The sequence below is a fragment of the Molossus molossus genome, unplaced genomic scaffold, assembly GCF_014108415.1.
Source record: "Molossus molossus isolate mMolMol1 unplaced genomic scaffold, mMolMol1.p scaffold_m16_p_10, whole genome shotgun sequence".
NCBI classification, from domain to species: Eukaryota; Metazoa; Chordata; class Mammalia; order Chiroptera; family Molossidae; genus Molossus; species Molossus molossus.
The window spans coordinates 42800025-42825317 of NW_023425345.1; the positions used below are offsets into that span (position 1 = coordinate 42800025).

The 25293-nt window shown below is 39.9% G+C and overlaps 1 protein-coding gene across 1 annotated transcript in view; it reads right to left on the bottom strand.

Annotated features, from left to right (window-relative positions):
• The window catches only part of SLC2A13 (solute carrier family 2 member 13), a 322426-nt gene that overhangs the window by 91769 nt on the left and 205364 nt on the right, over positions 1–25293 (bottom strand). Inside the window, exons 5-6 of the mRNA XM_036252063.1 lie at positions 13638–13801; positions 2354–2474 (exon numbers count right to left, since the gene is read on the bottom strand). Of these exons, the coding sequence (XP_036107956.1) occupies positions 2354–2474; positions 13638–13801 (285 nt within the window). The remainder of the gene's footprint in view (positions 1–2353; positions 2475–13637; positions 13802–25293) is intronic.

Below are 25293 nucleotides of genomic sequence, written 5' to 3' on the forward strand. Positions count from 1 at the left end.
TTTCTCCGGGACAAATGGGTTGTCAGAAGCCCTTATTCCTTTGGTGAGCCCTTCCCTGGGGCGGCAGACAGCCGCCATATCCTGGCCTCCAGCAACCTGGCTCACACTGGAAGCCCCGCCCTGGTGATTCCCTGAGGCCCCGCCCCACCCAACTTTCAGGCCCACCCAAGCTGTTGCCAGTTGCTTTACCATAGGATTGGCCTGTCTCGGATCCTGCTTCAGGTTTTCCTAAATTCTTTCAAACAAGCAGCATCTGGTCTCAGCTAGCTCCATACCTCTCGTTAAGTAAAACATAGAAACAAACACAGGAAGGCAGTCAAAATGAGGAGACAAAGAAACAGGTCCCAAATGAAAGAACAGAACAAAACCCCAAGAAAAGAACTAAGCGAAATGGAGATAAGCAACCTAACAGATGCTGAGTTCAAAATTCTGCTTATAAGAATGCTCAATGAACTTAGTGAGGGCCTCAAGAGCATAAAAAAGGACCAGTCAGAAATGATGAATGCACAGTCAGAAATGAAGGAGGCATTAACTGAAATAAAAAATAATTTACACAGCTTCAATAGTAGAGTACGTAAATCCAAGAAGCAAATCATTGATTTGGAATATAAGGAAGCAAAAAACGCCCAATCAGAACAGCAAAGAGAAAAAATGAGGCTAGTGTAAGGAGCCTCTGGGACAACTTCAAGCGTGCCAACATTCGCATCTTGGGGGTGCCAGAACGAGAACAAGAAATTAAAAACCTGTTTGAAACAATAATGGCAGAAAACTTTCCTAACTTGATGAAGGAAACAGACATACAAGTCCAGGAAGCACAGAGAGTCCCAAACAAGATGAACCCCAAGAGGCCCACTCCAAGATACATCATCATCAAAATGCAAAAGGTTCAAGACAAAGAGAGAATCTTACAAGCAGCAAGAGAAAAGCAGTTAGTTACCTACAAGGGAGTTCCCGTAAGGCTGTCAGCTGATTTCTCAAAAGAAACTTTGCAGGCCAGAAGGGAGTGGCAAGAAACATTCAGAGTGATGAAAAGCAAGAACCTACAACCAAGATTACTCTATCCTGCAAAGCTGTCATTTAGAATCGATGGCCATATAAAGAGTTTCCCAGACAAGAAAAAGGAGTTCATCACCACCTTATTATATGAAATTATGAAGGGTCTTTTTTGAAGAAAAAGATAAAATATACGAACAAACAAAATGGCAATGAATACATATCTATCGACAATGGAATTTACAAACAAAATGAACAGGCAGAACAGAAAGTCTCATAGATACAGAGAACATTTTGTTGGTTGCCAGAAGGGAGGGGGGTTGGGGGAATGGGTGGAAAAGGTGAAGAGATTAAGAAGTACAAATTCATTGCTAGACTGACAAACCTCAAAGGGAAAGGGGTTGGGGGATGGGAAGAAGTAAACCAAAGAAGTTATATGCATAACCAACGAACACAGACAATATTGTGGGAAAAGGCGGGAGGGGGGCGGGGGTGGGGAGAAGGGGGTTAATGGGGGGAAAATGACGAACATCTGTAATACATTCAACAATAAAGATTTTAAAAAAATAAAAGAAAAAGAAAAAAAATTAAAAGTAAATAAATAAATAAATAAAGCTAGGTCTCGTTCTATCCATATGTTTAAAGGGGTTTGCTAGCCTTTTCAACCACTCAAGTAAGGTAAAAAACTTTGAAACTCTGCTGCCAAATATATTAATTTATCTGTTCAGTAATTTAATCTTAATTAAGTTTTGCATTCTTCAGTCTATCTGATCATCTATCCATTTCTCCTTCCATTTACCACATAGTGTGTCTAGCAGGGCTTAACGAGCTCTTAAACCTGCAGCTGGCCATTGGCCCACATTTCACTCCCTCCTACCATTCTCTCTTCCCTTTCTAACCCTCAGGAAGAACCCTAGTAGTGAGAGAAAACTTTCTTCTCAGCTTCAACAAATCAGGAGATACCTGTGGAACTCAGTGAAGATTGTGAGACTATCCAGATGATGATAAACTATATCGGACATGTGCATCCAAGTTTAATTACTGATTAAAATGTAGATGTCACTGAGTCATATATGACCCCAAATAGTTTTACAGTATCCCTGCTTAACTTCTGTGTTAATCCCAACTTCAAATTTCCACAAAAATCACTGAAATTGTGTCTAACAGCTCACTTTTCCTTAAGCACTTCACCTTCAGATCTTTGTTCCTTTTCCTGGTGGCCCCTTCCTGTCACCTTCCCCATGTTCTTACCTTCCCCTTAAGCAAGCTTCTACTCATCCCTCAAATTTTAGGAAAGCTGAAAGCGAACCAAAACGTTTTCGGAGTTAGCTTAAGAAAGGGCACCATACCGAAGTCTCACCTGTATCCTGTGCAAGTGGCATTCTGGCCTGATGGAGCCGTTGGTTTGAAAGTGACGCGTGGGGAAACCTGGGCTGACAGCAGGAACCCCAAAGCGAGAATAATGAGTGCTATGGTGGTACCTAAAACAAAACAGAAACAAAACAAAACTTTTACATTAGAGAATAGCTGACAACATTCTTTCAAAGCAGACCGAGCGTGGCGAGACGTAGCTCTGGAGAACACCTTGACCTGTCTTCGCTGTACTACAACATGCTCTTAGGAACAAATAATCAGAAAAAGTCTTTAGCACATTCACTGTGAGACATGATACATCTGTTAGCCAACAGTAGATTGGTAATGATTTTCTAAACAAAACAAAAAGCCAAACAAAACCACATCTTTCATTGCTGAGAATCTCAAAATCAGTTCATGTAACCGACGTTACTGAGGGCCTCACGTGTCAGGAACTATGAGAGGCAACAGATTTTCACAGTGTTCCTTTCATTCCCAGAAAACTGTTCTAATGTCATTTTATCATGTAAGACCTGAATCAGTAAACTAAACAGTAACAAACTGAAAATTTTAAAGTTGTTAAAATGTTATTTCTTCTCAAAGAGAAGTAGCATTTTTAAAACAATTTTAAATGCCAGAACTGACAAAACACATGTATTCATTTCTCTTTCTTATTGGTACTTGGAAATGGAATATTTGTTTTTGATTTTAGGGTATAGAAATGGTGATTATCACTTAAAAGCCTCATTTTTGGAGACCCTGAGAGATGGCTGATGATAAATAAGAAAGTTTTCAAATTTCTGACTACTGTTCCAGCCACTGTGAGAATAAACAAAAGGGGCCATGCTCTAGTTGTTTCTTGATAGCTGTTAAAACTAACATGTTTTTTAACACAGTTAGCCCAAACAAAGTATTAAACAGCTATTTGATTTAAAAAAATACTCTCTAGCTATGATGCTTGATTTAGATGTAGAGAATTAGATTTAGAATAAGACCAATACACTGTCAGGTCACCTAAGGCCAGAAAGCCATCCAGGGAGAATGAAAAAAAAGTTTTAAGAACTTCTGATACAGCCCTGGCCGGTTAGAGCATCAGCCCGCAGACCAGAGTCGCAGGTTCGATTCCAGTCAAGGGAACAAACCTTGGTTGTGGTCCTGGCCGCAGTCGGGTCGTTGTGCGGGAGGCAGCCAATCAATGTCTCTCTCTCACCTTGAGGTTTCTTTCTCTCTCTTCCTCCTTCTCTCTTTCCTTCCCACTCTATTGGAAGGGAGAAAAAAAAGAACTTCTGATACAGGAAAGGAATGACCAAATTTTTAATGATGTACACAATGGCATATGTTTCTGACATCAACTATTAAAGTTTAAATAAAAATATTTATTGTCGTATATAGCTCACTGCACAGCAAGTTATGATAATCAATCTATTAACCCTCCTGATCCCTCTAAGTTATTATCACCTACCTAATGATGCTCCCCCCTGGAAGTGAAGTGTGTTGGATAAACAGCATTCTCAAAAATATTGATGTAGAGGGAGAAAAAATGGCGGTGGAGTGTATGGAAGCTACACAGACTAACTCCCAGGATAAAAAGGGAATTACAAGTACAATAAAGACAAATAATTGGAAAAAAGCAACAGAAGAACAGTGGGAAAGGACCATATAACCAGGGACACTGGAAGGATCTGCAGAGGTGCGAGAGGGTGGCGAGCTGCGAGCCCATGGACAGCAGCGGCCTTAGCTGTGAGCAGCACCCTTGGGATTAAAATCCCAAGCAAGATCCACAGTGCAGAGGGCCAGGACAGAGCACTAGAATGGCTATAGCCACTCACTTTGGGCTCTGGCGGGAGGGAGGACTGAACTGGAACTCTGTGGGGGCACCTGGGATTTGGAGGGTGCTCAGAGTTTTTGCTGAGTCGCAGCCACAAAGGACGGGGACCAGCTTGCTCCTTCCCAGAGCTGTAGGGGAGAAAGAGCAGCCCCTCCCTGGGAGATTCAGCACCCTCCAGGTGAGTCTAAGAAATACATACTGAGGTTCATTAAAAACCAGCATCTGTCCCACCCTCTGGAAATCCTCTTACACAGAACACCAGAGGGCTACATTCCAAGGCCCAGGCAAAAAGCTAGAGGATAACTGAACCTTTCCTGGGCTTGCAAATATACCCAGGAGAGTAAGACTTGACAGTGGGGTTTAACATGGGCCCTCTGACGCTCATCTAAACCCAGTAGAGGGAGCCACAAACAGCAGAACACCAACACCCACAGGAAAAATTTGGCAGGCTCCAAAAACCACTGAGATAGACAAAATGGTGAAACAAAGAAACAAATCCCAAATGAAAGAACAAGAGAACTCTACTGAAGATGAGATAAATGAAATGCAGTTAAGCAAGTGATCAGAGGTAGAGTTCAAAGCCATGATCTTGAGGAAGATCAACAGCATGAGTAAGGACATCAATACCATGAGTAAAGATATAGAAACAATGAAAACCAACTAAGTGGAAATGAAGACTGATGTAGCAGAAATAAAGAACACATTGGAAAGACTAACCAGCAGAGTAGAGGAAGCTGAACAATGGATGAGTGAATTAGAAGACAGGGTAGAAAAAATCAACTAATCAGAAAACCAAAAATAAAAAACAATTAAGAAACAGGAAGACACCTTAAGAGAACTGTGGGACAACTAAAAACGTAATAACATTCGCATCACAGGAGTTCCCAAAGAAAAAGAAAATGAGCAAGGGTTAGAGAATATATTTGAAGAAATAGTGACAGAAAACTTCCCTAAGTTGGTGAAGGAAGAAGGCATTCAAGTTCAAGAAGCACAGAGAGTAAGAAGAACCCAAACAGGCCCACACCAAGACACATAATAATTAAAATGCCAAAAAGTAAAGACAGAGAATCCTAAAGGCAGCAAAAGATAAGCAATAGGCTACCTACAAAAAACGCCCCATAAGGCTATCATCTGACTTCTCAACAGAAAACACTATAGGCCAGAAGGGAATGGCATGAAATAGTCAAGGTCATGAAAAACAAGAATCTGAATCCAAGACTACTTTATCCAGCAAGGCTATCATTCAAAATGAAGGTCAACTAAAGAGCTTCCCAGACAAAAAAAGGCTAAGGGAATATATTAGCACCAAACCAGCACTGCAAGAAAAGTTAAAAAGACTGCTGTAATTAGTAGAAAAAATAGAAAGAAAAATACAACCACACTAAACAAAAATGGCAATAAATAAGTACATATCAATAATCACCTTAAATGTAAATGGTTTGAATGCTCCAACAAAAAGACACAGAGTAGCTGACTGGATAAGAAAGTATGACTCATATTATATATTTTGTTTACAAGAGACCCACCTCACAACAGAAGACTCACATAGGTTGAAAGTAAAGAGATGGGGAAAAAATCTTCCAAGCAAATGGAAAGGAAAAAAAAGCTGGAATAGCAAAACTCATATCTGATAAAGTAGATTTCAAAATGAAGGCCATAACTAGAGACAAAGAAGGCCACTTCATAATATTGAAAGGATCTATCCAACAGGAAGATATAACCTTGGTAAACATATATGCACCCAATATAGGAGCATCAACATATATTAAAAATCTTCTGGAGGACTTCAAAGAAAAAATTGACAGCAATACAATCATACCAGGGGACTTCAACACCCTACTGACATCACTGCATAGATAATCTAGATAAAAAATTAACAAGAAAAAGAGACTCTAAATGAAGCGCTAGATCAAATGGATTTAATAGATATCTACAGAGAATTATATCCCAAAACTGCAGAATTACCATTTTTCTCAAGTGCACATGGGACATTCTCAAAGATAGACCACATGTTAGGGCACAAACTAAGTCTCTGCAAGTTCAAGAAGATTGAAATCATATCAATCATCTTCTCAGATCACAATGGCATGAAACTAGAAGTCAATTGCAACAAAAACATGCAAAGACATTTGAAAACATAAAGGTGAAATAGCATGTTATTGAACAATGAATGGGTTACCATAGAGATCAAGGAAAAAATTAAAAACTACCTGGAAACTAATGAAAATGAAGACACAACAACACAAAATCTATGGGATGCAGTGAAAGCAGTTCTGAGAGGGAAGTTCATAGCATTACAGGCCCACTCAAGAAACAAGAAAAATTTCTAATTGACTATCTAACCTCACAACTTAAAGAACTAGAGAGCAAACAAACAAACAAACAAAAAATCCCAGAGCAAGTAGAAGGAAGAAAACAGTAAAGATCAGAGCAGAAATAAATGGCATGGAAACCAAAAAAAAAAAAAAAAAAAAAAAATCAAAGGATCAATGAAACAAAGAACTGGTTTTTCTAAAAGATAAACAAGATTGACGGACCCTTAGCTAGACTCACCAAGAAACAAGAGAGAGAACCAAAATAAAAAAAAAATCAGAAATGAAAGAGGAGAAGTAATAACTGACACCACAGAAATACAAAAGATTATTAACAAATATTATGAACAATTATATGGCAACAAATTGGACAATCTAAGCAAAATGGACACATGTCTAGAAACACAGAGTCTCCCAAAACTGGACTGGGAAGAGATAGAAAAGTTGAACAGACCAATAACAACTAAGGAAATCGAAGAGGTAATCAAGACTTTCCCAGCAAACAAAAGCCCAGGCCCAGATGGCTTCATGAGGGAGTTTTACCGAATATTCAAAGAAGAACTAACACCCATTCTCCTCAAACTATTTCAAAAAGTTCAAGAAGAAGGAAGATTTCCAAACTCGTTTTATGAAGCCAGCATAATTCTAATTCCAAAACAAGAAAAAGACACTGCAAGGAAAGAAAACTACAGGCCAATATCCCTGATGAACATAGACGCCAAAATCCTGAACAAAATACTAGCAAATCGGAGCCAGCAATACATTAAATAATTATTCACCATGGCCAAGTGGGATTCATCCCAGGGATGCAAGGCTGGTACAATATTCACAAATCAATAAATGTGATACACCACATAAACAAAATAAAAGATAACCATACAATCATATCAATAGATGCTAAAAAGCCTTCAATAAAATCCAGTACCCATTTCTGATAAAAACCCTCAGTAATCTGGGAATAGAGGGATCATATTTTGACATAATAAAGGCCATATATGAAAGACCTACAGCCAAGATCATACTCAATGGAAAAAATTAAAAGCATTTCCCTTAAGAACAGGAACAAAACACGGATGCCCACTTTTGCCACTCATATTTAACATAGTACTAGAAGTCTTAGCCACAGCAATCAGACATGAACAACAAAAAAAAGGGATCAAATTCTAAAGGAGAAAGTGAAACTGTCATTTTTCGCAGATGGCATGATAATATACATAGAAAACCTGAAAACCATCAAAAATCTACTAGACTTAATAAATGAATTTGGCAAAGTAGCAGGATACAAAATTAATGTCAAGAAATCGACAGCATTCTTATACACCAATGATGAAGTCACAGAAAGAGAAACTAAAATAACAATCCCATTTACCACTGTGGAAAAAATATTAAGGTACCTAGGTATAAACTTAACCAAAAAAGTAAAGACCTATTTGCAGAAAACTACAGGACACAGAAAAAAGAAATAAAGGAAGATATAAAAATGTAGAAGCACATACCTTGTTCATGGATTGGAAGAATTAACATGATTAAAATGTCTGTATTACCCAAAGCAATCTATAGATTTAATGCAATCTCCATCAAAATACCAACGACATACTTCACAGAACTAGAACAAATACTTCAAAAGTTCAGATGGAACCAAAAAAGATCCCGAATAGCCACAGCAATCTTAAAAAAGAAGGACAAAGTAGGTGGGATCACAATACTGAATATCAGGTTATACTACAAAGTGACTGTAATCAAAACAGCCTGGAACTGGCACAAGATAAGGCACATAGATCAATGGAAAAGAACAGGGAACCCAGAAATGGACCCAAAACATTATGCTCTATTAATATTCTACAAAGGTGGCAAGAGCATACAATGGAGTAAAGACAGCCTCTTTAATGTTGGGAAGATTTGACAGCTACACACACACAAAATGAAACTAAACCATCAACTTACACCATACACAAGAATAAACTCAAAATGGATAAAAGACTTAAATGTGACTGGTGAATCCATAAAAATTCTAGAAGAAAATGTAGGCAACAAAATTTCAGATATCATACGCAGCCGAATATTCACTGATACATCACCTAAGGCATCAGAAACAAAGGTAAAAATGAACACATGGGATTACATCAAAATAAAAGGCTTCTGCACAGCAAAAGAAACAACCATCAAAATGGAAAGGCAACCCACTGCATGGGAGAGCATAACTGCCAATGATATATCAGATAAGGCGTTAATTTCTAAAATATATAGAGTGCTCAAACAACTCAACAAAAGGAGGACAAAGAACCCAATTAAAAAATGGGCAGAGAAACTAAATAGACATCTCTCCAAAGAGGACAAACAAATGGCCAAGAGACATATGAAGAAATGCTCAACATCACTAATCATCAGAGACGCAACTTAAAACAACAATGAGGTATCACCTCACACCTGTCAGAATGGCTGCCATCAACAAAGCATCCAACAACAAGTGTTGGCAAGGGTGTGGAGAAAAGGGGACTCTAGTATACTGCTGGTGGGAATGCAGACTGGTGCAGCCACTATGGAAAAAAACAACACTATGGTGTTACCTCAAAAAATTAAAAATTGAACTTCCATTTGACCCAGTGATCCCGCTTCTAGGAATATACCCTAAGAAGCCTGAAACACCAATGAGAAAGAATATATGTATCCCCATGTTCATAGCAGCACTATTTACAATAGCTAAGATCTGGAAACAGTCCAAATGTCCATCAGTAGACAAATGGATAAAAAGCAGTGGTACATATACACAATGGAGTACTATGCAGCTATAACAAAGATCACTTATCCTTTGAGACAACATTGAGGGACCTGGAGAGTATTATCCTAAGTGAAACAAGCCAAGCAGGGAAAGATAAATATATGATCTCACTTATTTTTGTATTATAATGAACATAATAGTTTGAAGAACAGGGTAGTCCCAGAGACGTGGAAGTAGAGTATAGACTGCCAATCCCCAGAAGAGGAGGTGGTGGTGGTGGGGAGATAAACCACAGAACTTATATATATGTATGCATAACTGATGGACACGAACAACAAAACTGGGGACGGAGCAGGGAGGGAGGGCGAAAAGGGTTTCAATGGGGCAAAAAGGAGAAACATCTGTAACAAAAAGAAAGAAAGAAAAAGAGAGAGAGAGAGAAAGAAAGAAAGAAAAATTGAAAAAAAAAAAACGCACATAAGACAAAAACAACACACAATATCTGATGTAAAAAGTTACATTAACTACCTGGTGCAGGGTGTAGTTTATTAGTAAATACTTAAAATATAATTTCCCTTCCCACCACTCCAATGCAGCACACTTTGTGTGCATAAGTATCCCCTGGTGAGCCTCTTTAAAGTACACATGCTCCAGACCCCATCTTCAGATATTCTAACTTAGAAGATGCGGGGGTAAGGCACATGAATCCACATTTCAGAAGAAATACCCATGGTAATTCTGATGGAGACAGCCTGTGAGTGATGCTTTCAGAAATATTCTACTACCAAAATACCTGTGGGAAACAACACAGTATTTCTGGCTTTCTCATTTATAAGCAATAAAGTTACATAGCTATAAACCTTCTATTAAAAGAATCAAGAGGTTGTCATTAAGTCTGTAATATTTACAAGAAAAACCAGTCCTCTGAGCAAGCTTTGAAAATATTAAAATTTAGAAGACCACAAAATGTCCTACATTTAAAATTATTCATGGACTATAATTTATATTTCTTTGTATAAAAAGTTTCTTTGTCCAGGTCTTGCTAAATATAGTTTATTTGCAGTCAGTTTTAAAGAATGAATACCTGTTTGAAATTATTTTGATATAAGCTGTACTATTTTTAACCCAATAAAATATAAAGTTATAATAAAAACACAAAATAAGGAACAAAACTGAAAAACTTAAAAATTCTAAGCTAATTTAAGAAATTTAAACTAGAACAGCATTCTAATAACTTAGTTCTATTAGAATATCAAGTATATACCTACAAATAAATAAAACAAATGCATTGAAATAAAAATGACAAACCCAGAATCAATCGTCATCAGAAAATGAAATAAACATCTGTTTTGTGGGTCACAGTGGAGTAACACTAATACAGATGGCCCTCTGTACCCACGTGTTCTGCATCCATGGATTCACCCAAACGAGTATTGAAAATAATTGAAACCATATTTCTGATGTGTACTATGTAGTCAGGCACAACTGAACATGTACAGGCATTTTTTCCTTGTCATTATTCACTAAACAATACAGCTTAACAACTGTTTGCATAGTGTTGACATTGTATTAGGTATTATAAGTAATCTAGAGATGAGTTAAAGTATATGGGAGGATGTATATAGGTCATACACAAATATACACCATTTAACCTAAAAGACAGCATCTGTGGATTTCGGTATCTGCGGGCGTCCTGGAAACAATCCCTCGCAGGTGCCGAGGGACGATCCATCACACACTAACAGCTGTTTGGCAGGAAGTTTTCTTCTGAAGCAGTCTAACTTCCACTGGTCATTATGTTCTAGCGGGACCCATTTAATCACAGTTAAAAACCAGAACTGCATAAACAGCGCTATTTATATCTGTGTACAGGTAAAGAGACCTGTGACAAAAACCTGGGCCTTTTACCTGCTGCACACTGTCATTTCTACCTCATCACTTTAACTGGCCACATCACAGGGAAATTAGGTGCCTACTTCATGGAGGAGCTCCCTCCAGCTGGAGGCCTCACTGTTGGCAAGGCAGTGGAGGGAGCTGGGGTATTGATAGTTTGGGTTGAAAAGAGAACATGGCAGGTAAGTGCCTACAGGTTGCTCACAGAAGCAATCCCTGAAGTCTCCTGGTCTTTCCCTCCAAACAACTGTCTTAATGCTTCCTCTGAATAGGCAGGGGCAGGCTCTGGAAATCCTTGGGGCAGAGGACCCCTACTGCGCGGTGAAACATGACATCAGCTAGAAGAGTTCAGCAAAGTCCCCGCATTCTGATGATGCAAATGGATCTCACGTTATAGTGGAAACGACAAAGACTTCCTCACTGGTGGGCAGCAATAGTAAAGAATGATAGCTAAACTGCTCTGGGCGCTTGACTCTCTGTGTCAGGCAGTGTTTTAAATGCTATACATGTACAAATGTGTTCAGTCCTCATTACAATCTTATGAAGTAGGGACTACAGTTAATCTCTGTTTACAATGAGCAAATGGAAACTTGCTCAGAGTCACCCCCTCCAAACTCAAACAGCCTGGCTCCAGGGCACCTCCAAATGCGCAGAACAGATGAGCAAGAGTCTCACTGGGAAGCGGCAGGTGCAGGAACAGAGGCTGCTACAGAAAGGGTTGTCTGCAGATCTCAAAATCAGTTTCCTCAGACCTCAAAGGCCAAGTCCCAAATTTAAGAAAACCTGCAATTCTATTTACAAAACAGACCTCTTAAGGTAGCAATATATTGAGGCCCTGTCGAAAATAAAGGGTATCCATTTAAAAGCTTTTAAAGTGTCGGTTATCTCTTCTTAGAGTTGACCTGAGCCTCAGGGGTTAGCAAATCCAATTTCCAACCACCTGGAGAAATGTATTTTTAGCACATCACTACCTGATGGTCCTATCTGTTTTCTGAGAGTTTACCGTCCTAAGAAAGCAGCTGGATTTATTGTTGGATAGCTCTGGTTATTAGGAATATTTTTCTTATGTTAAGTAAAAATCTATGTCTTCATCACATCTATCATCTGCTAGAATAAGATCTCTATTAGATCTCCCTTCAGACATTTTTTCCAGGCAAACCCTTCTGGTTTCTTCAACAGGTTTATGAATGTGTGGTTTTTAAACCCTCGCTTGCCCTCCTTTCCCTTGATACCGTGTGCTGATGCCTTTGTCCCTCAGTCACCCTTCCCGTCTCCTTCCCCTCAATGCCCACACTACAGTCCAACCGACAACACTGACTCACGGGCTTCCGCTGCTTAGGTGAGAAGAGGGAGGATGCTCTCCAATCCTCCTTATGGAGTTAGGGGTATAGCAGAGATGTGGGGTTTTTTGCCTTTATTTATTTTTAGAGGGAGAAGGAGAGAGAGAAAAACATCGATGAGAGAGAACACTGATTGGCTGCCTCCTGTATGCCCCCCACTGGGGATTTGGCCCACAGCCTGGGCATGCGCCCTGTCCGGGAATCAAACTGGCGACCTCTTGGTGCATGGGTCGATGCTCAACCACTGAGCCACACTGGCTGGGCCAGAGCTGTGCTCTTAATCACTGGGTGTGAAACCCAGAATGCATTTTGTCATCAAATCTAGAACAAGTGCCTGAAGCAATTCTACTAAATTAATGCTATATCTGGTTAAAATAGAATTTCGTTAATGCTGGCCCGGTAACTTTAGCTTTTAATGGGAAAATGTATTCTTACTCTAAATAAACGTATAAAGGAGCCATTAGATAGCTAATGGAGAAGGTAGCTAATGGAGAAGTAGGAATCTGCCTGAATATGTAAAAAAGATTAGAGATTGAATTACGAAACCATGTGAAGACAGTGGCAAAAAGGGTCTCGTCTGTCAAGTAAAACAGCCCCTGTGATACAGAGAAATAATAAATGAAATGGGTAGACTTTAAAGACAAAAGATACTTCAAAGTGAGAAAGGTTTTGTCCTATTTAGCTATCCCAGAAAACAAATGTAATGAAGCTGAATTTACTATAGAATTGAGCCTGGTTCCAACACAAAAGGAGTCTGTCCCTGCTTTGTGAAGAAATTATATAGTTCCAGTGTTCCACTGTTCTGAAGAGCTCTGAGGTAGAATGTTCCACCTTTACTTCCACATTATTCCAAACTTAAAAAGAATAAAACCTCTGTTAACAAGTGAGTTTACGAGCACCGAGGTTTCCAACCAAGGAGAGCACACTGCGATTGTTCCTGCCACTTTTGTACCTTTGAGCAGAACTCAGAATAACGGCAAAACGGTACCTTCAGTACCTTTACATTCTGGTTATTACATTCTAGTTTCTAGTTACAGATTATAAAAGTCACTAAATTCTCCTTATAACGCTTTTGTCTAGAGGAACTCTATTGTGTGGCTAACAACAGTATCAGAAATGGTGCTGCTATTGTATTTTGGAAGTTGAACTCGTCATGGTTAGAGAAAATTTTATAAGTGAACCTTCATCCAGGCACCCACCTGCTAAACTCCCGAAGGTAAGCTTTCTGCGGCCCACTTTCTCAACAAGCCAGACCCCCACGAGTGTGAAGATGAAATTCGTGAAGGCTGTAACCGAAGCCAGCCAGATTGCCAGCCTGTCATCTTCAACGCCAGACATCTGCAGAATGGTTGCGCTGTAGTACCTGCAAGGCAAGAACAAAACAGTTGCTGCTGAGGGTTATTCCACGGAAGAGCTATTCACATAGAAAAATACTCAGCTGACCTCAAACAAATCGTGAATAGATAAATTCATTTTGAACTTTGTATCATAAGAAACGACACTCGAGCAAGAGGAGAGAGGGCTGAGGGCTTCCAAAGTGAACTGGAGCCCAGAACTCGGACCAGGGGCAGCTGGTGTTCCACTAGACTGTCAAGGATAAGCTCCAAGTTCACGGAACCAAGGAGGGGTCACCATACGCTGCACAACTGTGTACTTAAAAGAACAGAGATGTGCTGCATGTAACAATTTGATACTTGCAATGTATTCTATTAAAGTACAGAGTATTCTCAATGTTTTAAGGATAAAAACAGATACACTGCACAAAATAATTCTTCCAAACAGAGCCACAAGTAAAACAGAGAGATCATTTCAATGTTTTCATTTTCAACACAATAAAATCACAAAATTGCAAGTGTTATGGGATAAAAAGAGGAGTGGTATCAAGCAAAATAAGTTGAATGTCAGAATTTTATTTAAAATGGAAATGTTCCCTGGTTGTTTAAAATTTTATGTTAGCTTTGGCCAGTTTGGCTCAGCGGTTAGAGCGTCGGCCCACGAACCAGAGAGTCCCGGGTTCAGTTCCCGCTAAGGGCACGTACCTCGGTTGCAGTTTGTCCCCAACCTGGTTGGGGTTGTGTGGGTGGCGGCCAGTTGATGTGTCTTTCTCACGTCCATGTTTCTCTCTCTCTCTGTCTTCCCCTCTCTCTTTCCTGCTCTATCTGAAGATAAATGCAAAGATAAATACAAAAATGTCGAGTGAGGATAAAAAAAAAATTTTAATAAAATTAAAATTTTTATAATACCTAAGTTTTAGAGGCAGAGTGCAACCACAGACTGGCTGGGGGTCAGAAAGAACTGTTCTAACAGCATCTTGGTGTTGCACTGGCCAGGTTAGGTACTGGAATCATTTATTCCCTTAATATTATTTATTGAGTACCCACTGCATAAACTGAATGAAATGCTAATTCCCACACTTGTGCTACCAGATCCAGTTGTTGCTCTCCAGAAGTTCACAGTTTAGTATAAGAAAATGAAAGGGAAAGAAGTCATTTTAATATCGCAAGGTATTCAACTCACCATATAGCATAAAGGACAGAGCAAACCATTTTGTCTGATGTGAAAGGTTCCTTGGTATTCCCAGGAATTAAAGCCTGAGTTGAGGCTTGGAAGGATACATAGGGGTTTGCCAGCAGGTATGATGATCTGGCAGGACACTCACGGGAGGTGAAGGAAATGACGTGTACGAAGGGGGAAAGTGCAAAATACTCTGCTAGGCTCTCAGAGCATGAAGCTGCCTTGGCTGAACCCGAGCCGCACAGGAAAGGGGAGGCTGTGACATACGGCGGTAGCAGAAGCTTCCCCGGCGGAGGCCTTGACTGCCATGCTACATGGCTGGGCTACATCTGTCCTCAACGGAAATCGCGAAATGGATTTTAAAGAAAAATAACACAATTAAATCTGTTCTGTCAAAAGATCACTCTAATGGTAGCACATGGGCAGACTGGAAGCCGGCTGAAGCAAAGATATGTTGCTTTGAAGAGTTTTATTTCAGGTCATTGCACTGGCAACAGGCACCGGTAGATTTTCTGTACTAATGGGAGAGCAGGGCTGGATTTCAAGGCCTTGCACCTCCCTGCAGCGAGAGTTCCCTCTTCCACCCCCACTAAATCTTCTCCCGAATGGGGTGCCTGGAGATTCATCTTCATCTCCTTTTCTTGAACGCTGGTAAATATGTTAGTTTTTCTATTGTTGCCATAAAATATTACCACAAATTCAGTGGCTTAAAGCAACACAAATGTATTATCTAACAGTTCTATGGGTCAGAAATCCGACACTGTCAAAAACTAACGGTGTCAGCAGGGCGTTCCTTTCTGGAGGCTCGGGGGCTCCTTGCCTTTTCCAGGCATTGGAAGTCTCCTGCATACCCTGGCTTGGGGACTGGGGAGCTCCCTCAATCTCCAGAGCTAGCAAAGGTGGGTCAAGTTTCTCTCAGTCACTTCACTCTGGTCCTCTTCTGCCCTCCTCAAGGACCCCTGTGACCACTTCGGGTTAACCCAGACAATAGCACAATCTTATTTCAGGATAAACGGATTAGCAGATTTAATCCAATCTGCAGTCTTAATTTCCCTTTGCCCTGTAATATAACACGTTCACAGGCTGTGGGGATTATGGCATGTACATCTTGATAAAATACAAAAAGATACATTTAATTTACATTTTAAAATGTGCAAATTCCAATGTTTTGTAAATGATGCTATTGGCCAACCATTTATGAAATTGGCTACCATCGTATTTATATTCTTTTAGGTCTTCATGCAGTAGTTTGAATTGTCAAGGGACTTCAAAGGTTGCACAAAGCATGAGAGAGTCCTCCTCATAAAAGGACAATATGAACAACAGAAAAAGGCTGCTTTTCCTTTTCAGACTCAAAGCAGGGACGCCTTCCCTTTTCAAAATCATTGTATAATCCCTATCAGACAAAACTATCATCATCTTCAAAGATTCCCCGGACCACCTCTGGTCATCTCACACACACCGTCTCCTCCCCAGAGTGAAGCTAAAAGGCCTGAGGGCAGCGTGTTGCCACAGAAGCAGGCTTCCGAGGTCTCCGCTGACGTCCAAGCACAGAAAAGGCTGGGCTGCGTGCTCACTGCTATCTCAGATGCTATCTCAGAGGTTAGGTGAGACGCAGCTTCCAGTCCTGAAACATACATCCGAACAGAGCAAAACGGCTCTAGAAATCACAGAGGCTTTGGTAATGACAATCTATCCTAATGGCGACTTGTAACCAGCATTAAAAGAATAAACATGAGCACTTTAAATGACTGGCAAAATACATACTCTATGTTCCAATGCATTTCCCACAAATTTTGAAAAAGTTATTTTTCTTTAGCTTCCTAAAGCCAGAGTTGCCTTTTCACTATTGCCAGTATAACAGAGTTATGTCAACAGCAAGAATTGGGTACTCAATAATTGTTTGTTGAATTAACTAATGTATCCACCACCAACTTTCAAAAAGGAATTAAGAATATTTAGCCCTGGCCAGTTTGTTCAGTGGTTAGAGCACCGGCCCGTGGATCAAAGAGTTGTGGGTTAGCTTCCAACCAAGGGCACATACTTCGGTTGCGGTTTGGTCCCAAGCCCTGGTCAGGGTCGTGTGGGAGGCAACCAATGGATGTGTCTCTCTCAAATCCTTTCCCTCCCAAACTCTATCTGAAGATAAATAAAAAAATATCCTCAGGTGAGGATTAAAAATAAAAAAAGAATATTTATAATAAAAAACACATGATAGAATCACTACAACAAAAATTAAAGACTGATAAAAGAGGGTAAGAGAGGAACAAGATGAAGATAATTGTATGAAAACTCTAGCTGCATAATCACTATAAACTATCTCTAAAACACTGGCAACCAAGGCAAAACAGTCCATGACAATTTTATCTGACAAAACAAAACTTATCAGTTCTTAATGAAGACACAATTTTTCTGGCACATAAGAACACTTTAATTTCATGAATGAAAGGGATACAGAACATACTCTCCCTGACAATGGTAGCCACCCTAAATACAACATATTTGTAGATGAAATTTAGTCATAATTATTTTAACTCATGGGGCATAAAGGTTGTATGTCCTACAGGTGTTGCAGATAGCTTCCAAATACTACACTCCTCACCCTGGTCAGTTTGGCTCAGCGCTTAGAATGTCGGCCTGTAGTCCAGAGGGACTCGGGTTCGGTTTCTGCCAAGGGTACGTACCTTGGTTGCAGTTTGTCTCCCGGGCCCTGGTTGGTTCGTGCAGGAGGCAGCCACTCGATGTGTCCCTTTCATATCGACGTTTCTTTCTTTCTCTCTCTCTTCCCCTCTCTCCCGCCCACTCTATCTGAAGAAAATATTGAGAGATGTCCTCAGGTGAGGATTAAAAAATAATAATAATAAACAAAAATAAAAAAAAAAATAAACAAATAAATACTACACTCCTCTATGACTCTTACATCAGTCATCTTTTGGGTCATGTCCATACTTGGGAGAAAGACCAAGTTAAGTGAGAAGACTGGAAGTTTCAGAACAACAGCTGACTACAAGCCCTGAAAGATTTCCATGATCTAAGTTATGTTGCTTTGCTCTTTTTTTTTTTATCTTCACCCAAGGACATTTTTGCATTTATCTTGGGATAGCGGGAGGGATAGTGGGAGGGAGAGAGAGACACACACATTGAGTGGCTGCCACCCGCACAACCCCAACTGGGGCCGGGGACAAACTGCAACCAAGGTACGTGCCCTTAGCGGGAACCAAACCTGTGACTCTCTGGTCTGTGGGCTGATGCTCCAACCGCTGAGCCAAACCGGCTAGGGCTGCTTTACTCTTTTAGTTCCTAATATTATAAATACATGTATTTGTATCATATGCTAAAGTACATTGACAAAAGATTTAAAACGTCATCCTAATAAAAGATGTTCTTTTAACTGAAAAAATTTGATTTCCCTGTTGGGATGGTGTTTACACAGTCAATAACATGGATAACTATGGAAACTACATGAACAGTTTTAAGAGAAAAATATTTTACCCAAACACAAAGGTCTTAAAAGTGGTTTAAAACATGATTAAATTTTTCATATCTATTTTACACATTGAGAAATTCTCTTTGTGTATTAGATGCAAGCAATAAAGTAAAAATAAAGGTTAGAAAAGTAGTAATTATGATTTCACATATATAATGTTTTAAGCTAACACACTAGTTAATTTTGTCATACTGGTCTTTTTTTTTTTTTTTAAAGGAATTTATTTATTTATTTCATCCTTACCAGAGGACTTTTTTTTTTTTTTTGCATTTATCTTCAGATAGAGCGGGAGGGAGAGAAGGAGGAGGAGAGAGAGAGAAACATTGATGTGAGAGAGACACATCGACCGGTTGCCACTCACTGGACCCTAACTGGGGCAGGGGACAAACTGCAACTGAGTGGGAACCGAACCCGGGTCTCTTGGGTCTGCGGGCTGATGCTCTAACCGCTGAGCCAAACTGGCCAGGGCTGTCATACTAGTGTTAAATCAAGCAATAATCCAGAAATCACAGCAATCCTCAGAGAGCTAATTATTAATCATAGTTAATATAAGACAAGTTTCCTAAGTTAAATGATTTTATGAATCTTTGGAAAGAGCAAAGTAAAAATGTTAAGTATTTCTATAGTCCCTCAGGGTTCCCAAGGGGACCTTGCGCCATGTCAGAGGCCGGTCCTTCATCCTGGCTCTGCATCTCTACACACCTCGGGAGAAATCACGTTTCACCCGCCTAACAGGATCGCTGACCTTCCTGCATGCACCACTGAGAACCATGACAGAAGCCTCCAATAAGACCTCCCATTCATCAGTTTGCCAGATTAATTTACTAATCTTTTTCTATAAAACACACATCCACAGGACACTGGACACTTGGGAATTCATGCAGGTTTGCATGTCCCATTTTTCAAATTGCATATATATCTAATCAGGTGTGTTTGTTCCCAAGCTATCTATGTCTGTCACTGTAATTATGAATTTAATCTGGTAATACACAGGTCAATACAACATAAAATGCTCAAAGACAGTTGCATCAAGAACAAACTATATGCTTTAAAAAGAGTAAAAATAAATTATTTAAAAAAATTTATAAGCAACGCAATAATAATGAGATATAATAATAATACTAATAAAGAATAAAATGTAAAAATCTAGAACAGTTCTATCCTTGGGTTTCTTCTTGAGTATCTTTCAGTTCTTGTTCTATTTGAAAGAACCAAACCTGGAATTCATAGATGACAATACTGAGTGTGCTTTACGCAAGGAAAACAATTTATAAGGTCGAGCAGTGGATGCGGTAAATTATTACACAACTAAAATTAAAATGTTGAAGGTACATAACACATTATTTCCTCATAACTGTCTTTCCAGCTAACTGAACACGTGCCTCCTATCCATGTCAGTGAGGAGGGCTTTCTGCATGCCTCACGTCTGCCTACTACAGTCACAAGCAGGAGGAGTCCAAGACTTCCAGGTCACCCATTTCCAGTTGGTCATTTACTTCCACACTAATCTGCAGAGTCACTAATCTGACTCCGTCTTCCTCTGGTCCCACCCCTCCCACACTCCGGCTGTGTCCTTTGCACCAAGACTGCACATGAGGGCACCACCTTCCTACAGCTTTGATCTAGAGTCCAGGCTGTTTTTCTCTCATGCCCTATATACCGGAGGAAGCAGGGAGAAGATGACAAGGAGAAGGAAATGAGCTACACTAGACTATCCTCTGACCTTCTTTCTTTAGCTGTTGGCCTACTTGCTGGTCACTCCTGTCAGCGGAGGTTTCAATCCCTGCCTCACAATTTTCTGCTCCACTCCTACCCCTGTGTCATGATTCTTGATGAGAGCTGCTTCAACACAGAACATCCAGACCACATGTGAGTCTGTTAACTGCTCCACTTCCAAAATCCTTCAATTATCCTAGTCTCTGACCAGCACTGCCCACCCTCACGGCTCACTTACTTGAATTCCTCCATTCACACAATTCTTCACTCTCATGGAGACGTTAAGCCATACGTATGCTCGACTCCTTTTCAGCTATCCATCATTACCTATGTCTTCCCCTTTCCCATACCACACTTAGTGCCTTAAGTAGTTCAGATTTCCCAGATCAGTGGTTCTCAGGTAGTGGTGTGGTGCAGAAGCACCCGGAGGGCCTGTTGAAACGGATTGCTGAGCCCCACCCTGAGTCTGATTCTAGGACCAAGAACTGGCATTTCCAATAAGGTTCCAGGTGATGCTGACACTGCTTTGAAAACTTACTTCCCCAAACCATTATAATTACTTTCTTTCACCATTCTCAAATTCCTGGGCCAGTGCTCCCTTTGTTACATTCATGTCATGAACTCAATGCCGCTTACTTATGTCCAGTTATTCTCCCACTGTGCATATATTTACAGCTAGTGGCTAAAAGGCTCTAGACTAGTGGTTCTCAACCTTCCTAATGCTGCGACCCTTTAATACAGTTCCTTACGTTGTGGTGACCCCCAACTATAAAATTATTTTTGTTGCTACTTCATAACTGTAATTTTGCTACTGTTATCAATCATCATCAGAAATATGTGTTTTCTATTGGTCTTAGGCGACCCCTGTGAAAGGGTCATTCGACCCCCAAAAAGGTCATAACCAACAGGTTGAGTACCGCTGCTCTAGACAGAAACACACAAATTAACCTCACTTGAAATTCTCTAAGATGCACTACAACTCTCCAAAGGCTAATTTCACAGTCTTTCCCTTTCTACTGTCCCAATCTATTCAGCCTCCAGTGAAATTCTGCCTAATATTCACTGAGAAAGTGTGAGCTATCAGCAGGGTATTACTCCTTCATCTTACCACCACTATATCTACCAACCCACCGATCAATTCTACATGGATTCATGGAAAACTGATCAGCACTCAAATGTTGTCCTTCTCAATTCTTTCTTCAATGTTTGCTGCTGTAATTTATTAATCTTCCTTCTGCTTTTCCTCAGCAATTTACCTGCGCCTCTCTTACAGTACCACCACTTTCCCTCTAAGATGAGACTTACACATTGTATTTCCTCTGCTGGACTATAAATTCCCTGAAGATGCAGTTTATGACTCACCCTCCCAATTGCCAAAGCAGGCTTCTGCCTATATTCTTAGACACTTAGGAAATGCCTGTTTGAATGACTGAATGAATGAGATGGCTTTCCATCTTTGTTTTGCCTTATTTTAAAATTTATATTAAGATATAATTTAGATATCATAAAACTTACCTTTTTAAAGGGTACAATTCAGTGATTTCCAGTACAAATATGAGTAAAATTTTAACTTCTTAAATGATTATAATAGTTAACATTCAAAACCAAAGTATTCAAACAATTAGAATTAAAGAAACAATAAAGACCCTGGAGTAGGGTGAGAGGGAAGGGTACAGGGTTGTTCTGAATGGCTTACTTTCAACATTCCTCACCGCCACGCTTTCCTGAGTCAGCGACACTGCTTTCTACCCCAGTGGCCAGCCTTGACTGCCCAGGTACCCTCAAGGTCGGTGAAGACAGCATTACAAAAAGGATGTTTTCTCAAAAAATTAAAAATTGAACTGCCATTTGACCCAGTGATCCCACTTCTAGGAATATACCCTAAGAAGCCTGAAACACCAATCAGGAAGAATATATGCACCCCTATGTTCATAGCAGCACTATTTACAATAGCTAAGAGCTGGAAACAGCCCAAGTGCCCATCAATAGATAAGTGGATAAAAAAGCTGTGGTACATATACACAATGGAGTACTATGCAGCTGTAAGAAAGAAAGATCTCATATCCTTTGAGAAGACAATGGAGGGACATGGAGAGTATTATGCTAAATGACATAAGCCAGCCAGAGAAAGACAAGTACCACGTGATCTCACTTATTTGTGTAATGAACAAAATAAGCTGTCGACCAAAAGACATCCAGAATCATGGAAGCAGGGAGCAGACTGACAAAGCACAGAGGGATGGAGGATGGGGTAGGTGGGAAGAGTTAAACCAATAAACTTATATGCATATATGCACAACCAATGGCCACTAGGCTGGGGAAGGCAGGAGAGGGGTGAGGTGGGAAGGAGGGGGTCAATGGGGGAAAAGGAGGGCATCTGTAATACTTCCAACAATTAAAAAAAAAAGACTGTACATGACTTGTGAACTTTTTTACTCAAACAATGATATATAGTAGTCTTTGTTTCCATCATCTACTGTCCCTCTAATTCCAAGATGAGCCATCTAACACCTCATTAGAGCAAACAAGAGGAAAATAAGTGCTGGTCTATTTAAAATTTCTCTCAGGAGGTTTCACATCCTGAGTGAGAAAAAAGGCCAGTCCATGGCATTTACTTTATGAAAAACACTGCTCACGGCACTATCACAAGGGAAATCAGTCTTTCATTTTATTCGCAATGGGCTCAAAGGTTTGTTTGTAAGCAAAAGTTTGCAAGAACTTTCATTCTATATAAAAGCAACATTTTGGAGCATGGTCACACAAAACCATGATTATGCAAAGATATGTATTTTTATGCACATTATTTATAACTCTGAGTCTCTGTGGAATCACAGACTGAAAAATAGATCAAGAGCATGTAGAATAAAATGAAAGAGGAAAAGTGAAAAATTATGTAGAGGGTAGAACTTCAAGTACTAAAATTAACAACGAAAAAATACTACAAAAAATACACCAAAATGTTAAGATACACCCTGTCTAAGTTGTGGAATTTAGGTGCTTTTACTTCTGTATATGTTGCCAATTCTCTATAATAAGCATATGTGATTTAAAAGTGTTGTATACACTATTAAAGTTTTGTAGATTAGAACATGTCCTACATTGTATTCAGGCACCATAAGCCTCCAACTCTGTGACCTAAACCCCATTATGATTTTTTTTTATTCTCACCTGAGGACATTTTTCCATTTTTTGTTCAGAGAGAGTGGGAGGGAAAGAGAGAGAGAAACATCTACATGAAAGGTACACATCAAGTGGCTGCCACCCGCAGGGCCAAACCAGGGCCAGGGACAAACTGCAACCAAGCTATGTGCCCTTAGCAGGAACCGAACCCAGGACTCTCCAGTCCGCGGGTGGACGCTCTAACCACTGACCCAAACCACCCAGGGCCTTAGTATTTTCTTAAATGAAATAAGATATCATTTATCTCTTGGTGGCCAAAACACTACAAATAAGACACCAAAATACATTCCCAGCTCATCTATCCGATTCAACAAATATTTAGATATGATAATAGTAAAAATGTACTAATGGAAAATAAGTACATGATAGCTGAGTGTGAGAATTAAAATACATTTACTCAGGGCTTACAGTGTGCCAGAAACAGTGGTAGATAAAAAAGACAAGTAGCATCTGGGTCTGTTTGGGAAGCCAGAGGCTCACACTCCAGGGAGAGAGACTGCCACACACTTAACAAGGGCACTCCAATGGGCCAAGTTCAACGGAGTCTAAGAGTCAAGTGCTACTAGAACATAAAGGCAGTGATTAACTCCGCGTAACAGTTCAAATAATTAATCAGTAATTCCAATTACCTGTATTACTGCTTCTCATATTCCATGGTTGCAAATATACAAAGGGGCCAGGAAGTTAGGATGCTAGTTACCACAGGTTTAGTCTGGGAGAGCATTTAACACCAGCTCAAGGATCATATACAGGGAGAACTGAAAAGAACCTGAGAGACTATAAGTCATAACCAGGATAACAAATACCTATTTGGTTCACCGACTAAAATAACTGTAGTGTCAGAGATGGATAGTATAGCCAGGGAGGAAATTGGCAATTTTGATTTCGTAGGAAACAGCAATGGTCTGAATGTGACTGTATTTAAGGTGTGCCTTTGATGCAAGGGATCCATGATAAATGGAAAAGGAGCTCCATCCACAGGTGTTCATGAGGCCAAAGAATGGATGGGGGAAAGAGCACAGGGGAGAGACAGGACGTTACAAAGGTCGAAGGACTGCTCAGTGACCAGACTGAGAACACACAGACTGAGCATCCTTGAAAGTCCCTAATATGATTTCATCTCTTAATAAAGAGTGTGGGCTTGGAGAACAAGGGCAAGAGGGGGAAGAAGAATACAACACCGTGAACAGTGTCAGGTAACTGATTTTATCCTCTAACATGTAAGTGCAGAGATAATTCTTTCCCCCTCCTTTCTCCTGCTATACTGTGGATGAAGGAATTGTACAGCATGACTTACCTGTCATAGATATCAAAACCAATACCTATGAGTTTAGACTATTACAACAAACTTTCTCTGAAAAGACAGATTACTATTAATGGGTATTATATTACCGTCAAAGCACCCCAAGAGAAGAGTACTCTGGTCTCAGTAAAGAAGAATTTTCATGCCTCTCTAGGGCAATTGATTTGTTTCTATTTTAGGGACACTGTGAATCATGTAACAAAACACCCCTTCCTTTCTGTATTGGATGCTAAAACATTTAGAACAACATGATTCTCAAACGTTAGTGTGAATCAGAATCATTTGGGGATTGTAACGAAGGCAAGGTTCCCGCCTAGCCACCCTCTCTGCTCACCCTCCGCACCGCCCTGCCTGGGGCTCTCATTCTGGGGTCTAAAGGGGTTCCAAGGCCACTTGGAAAAAGACAGGCTTTGTGACCTAGTTCGTTACAGTGAGCCTCTTGTGTAGAAGTCATCTCATCTTTTCCTTTGTTCTATTACCTAAATCTTAAACTTTGAAGTTTATTGTACCTTACTGACTCTCTAATTAAGCCCTCAAACGTTGTCTGGAGTAAGAAGGGTTGAAGTGAATAAAGACTTTTTAAATGAATATGGACAAATTCTATTGTTCCTTCTCCAAATATCACAGGGAAAGAAAGCTGATCAATTTTTTAAGA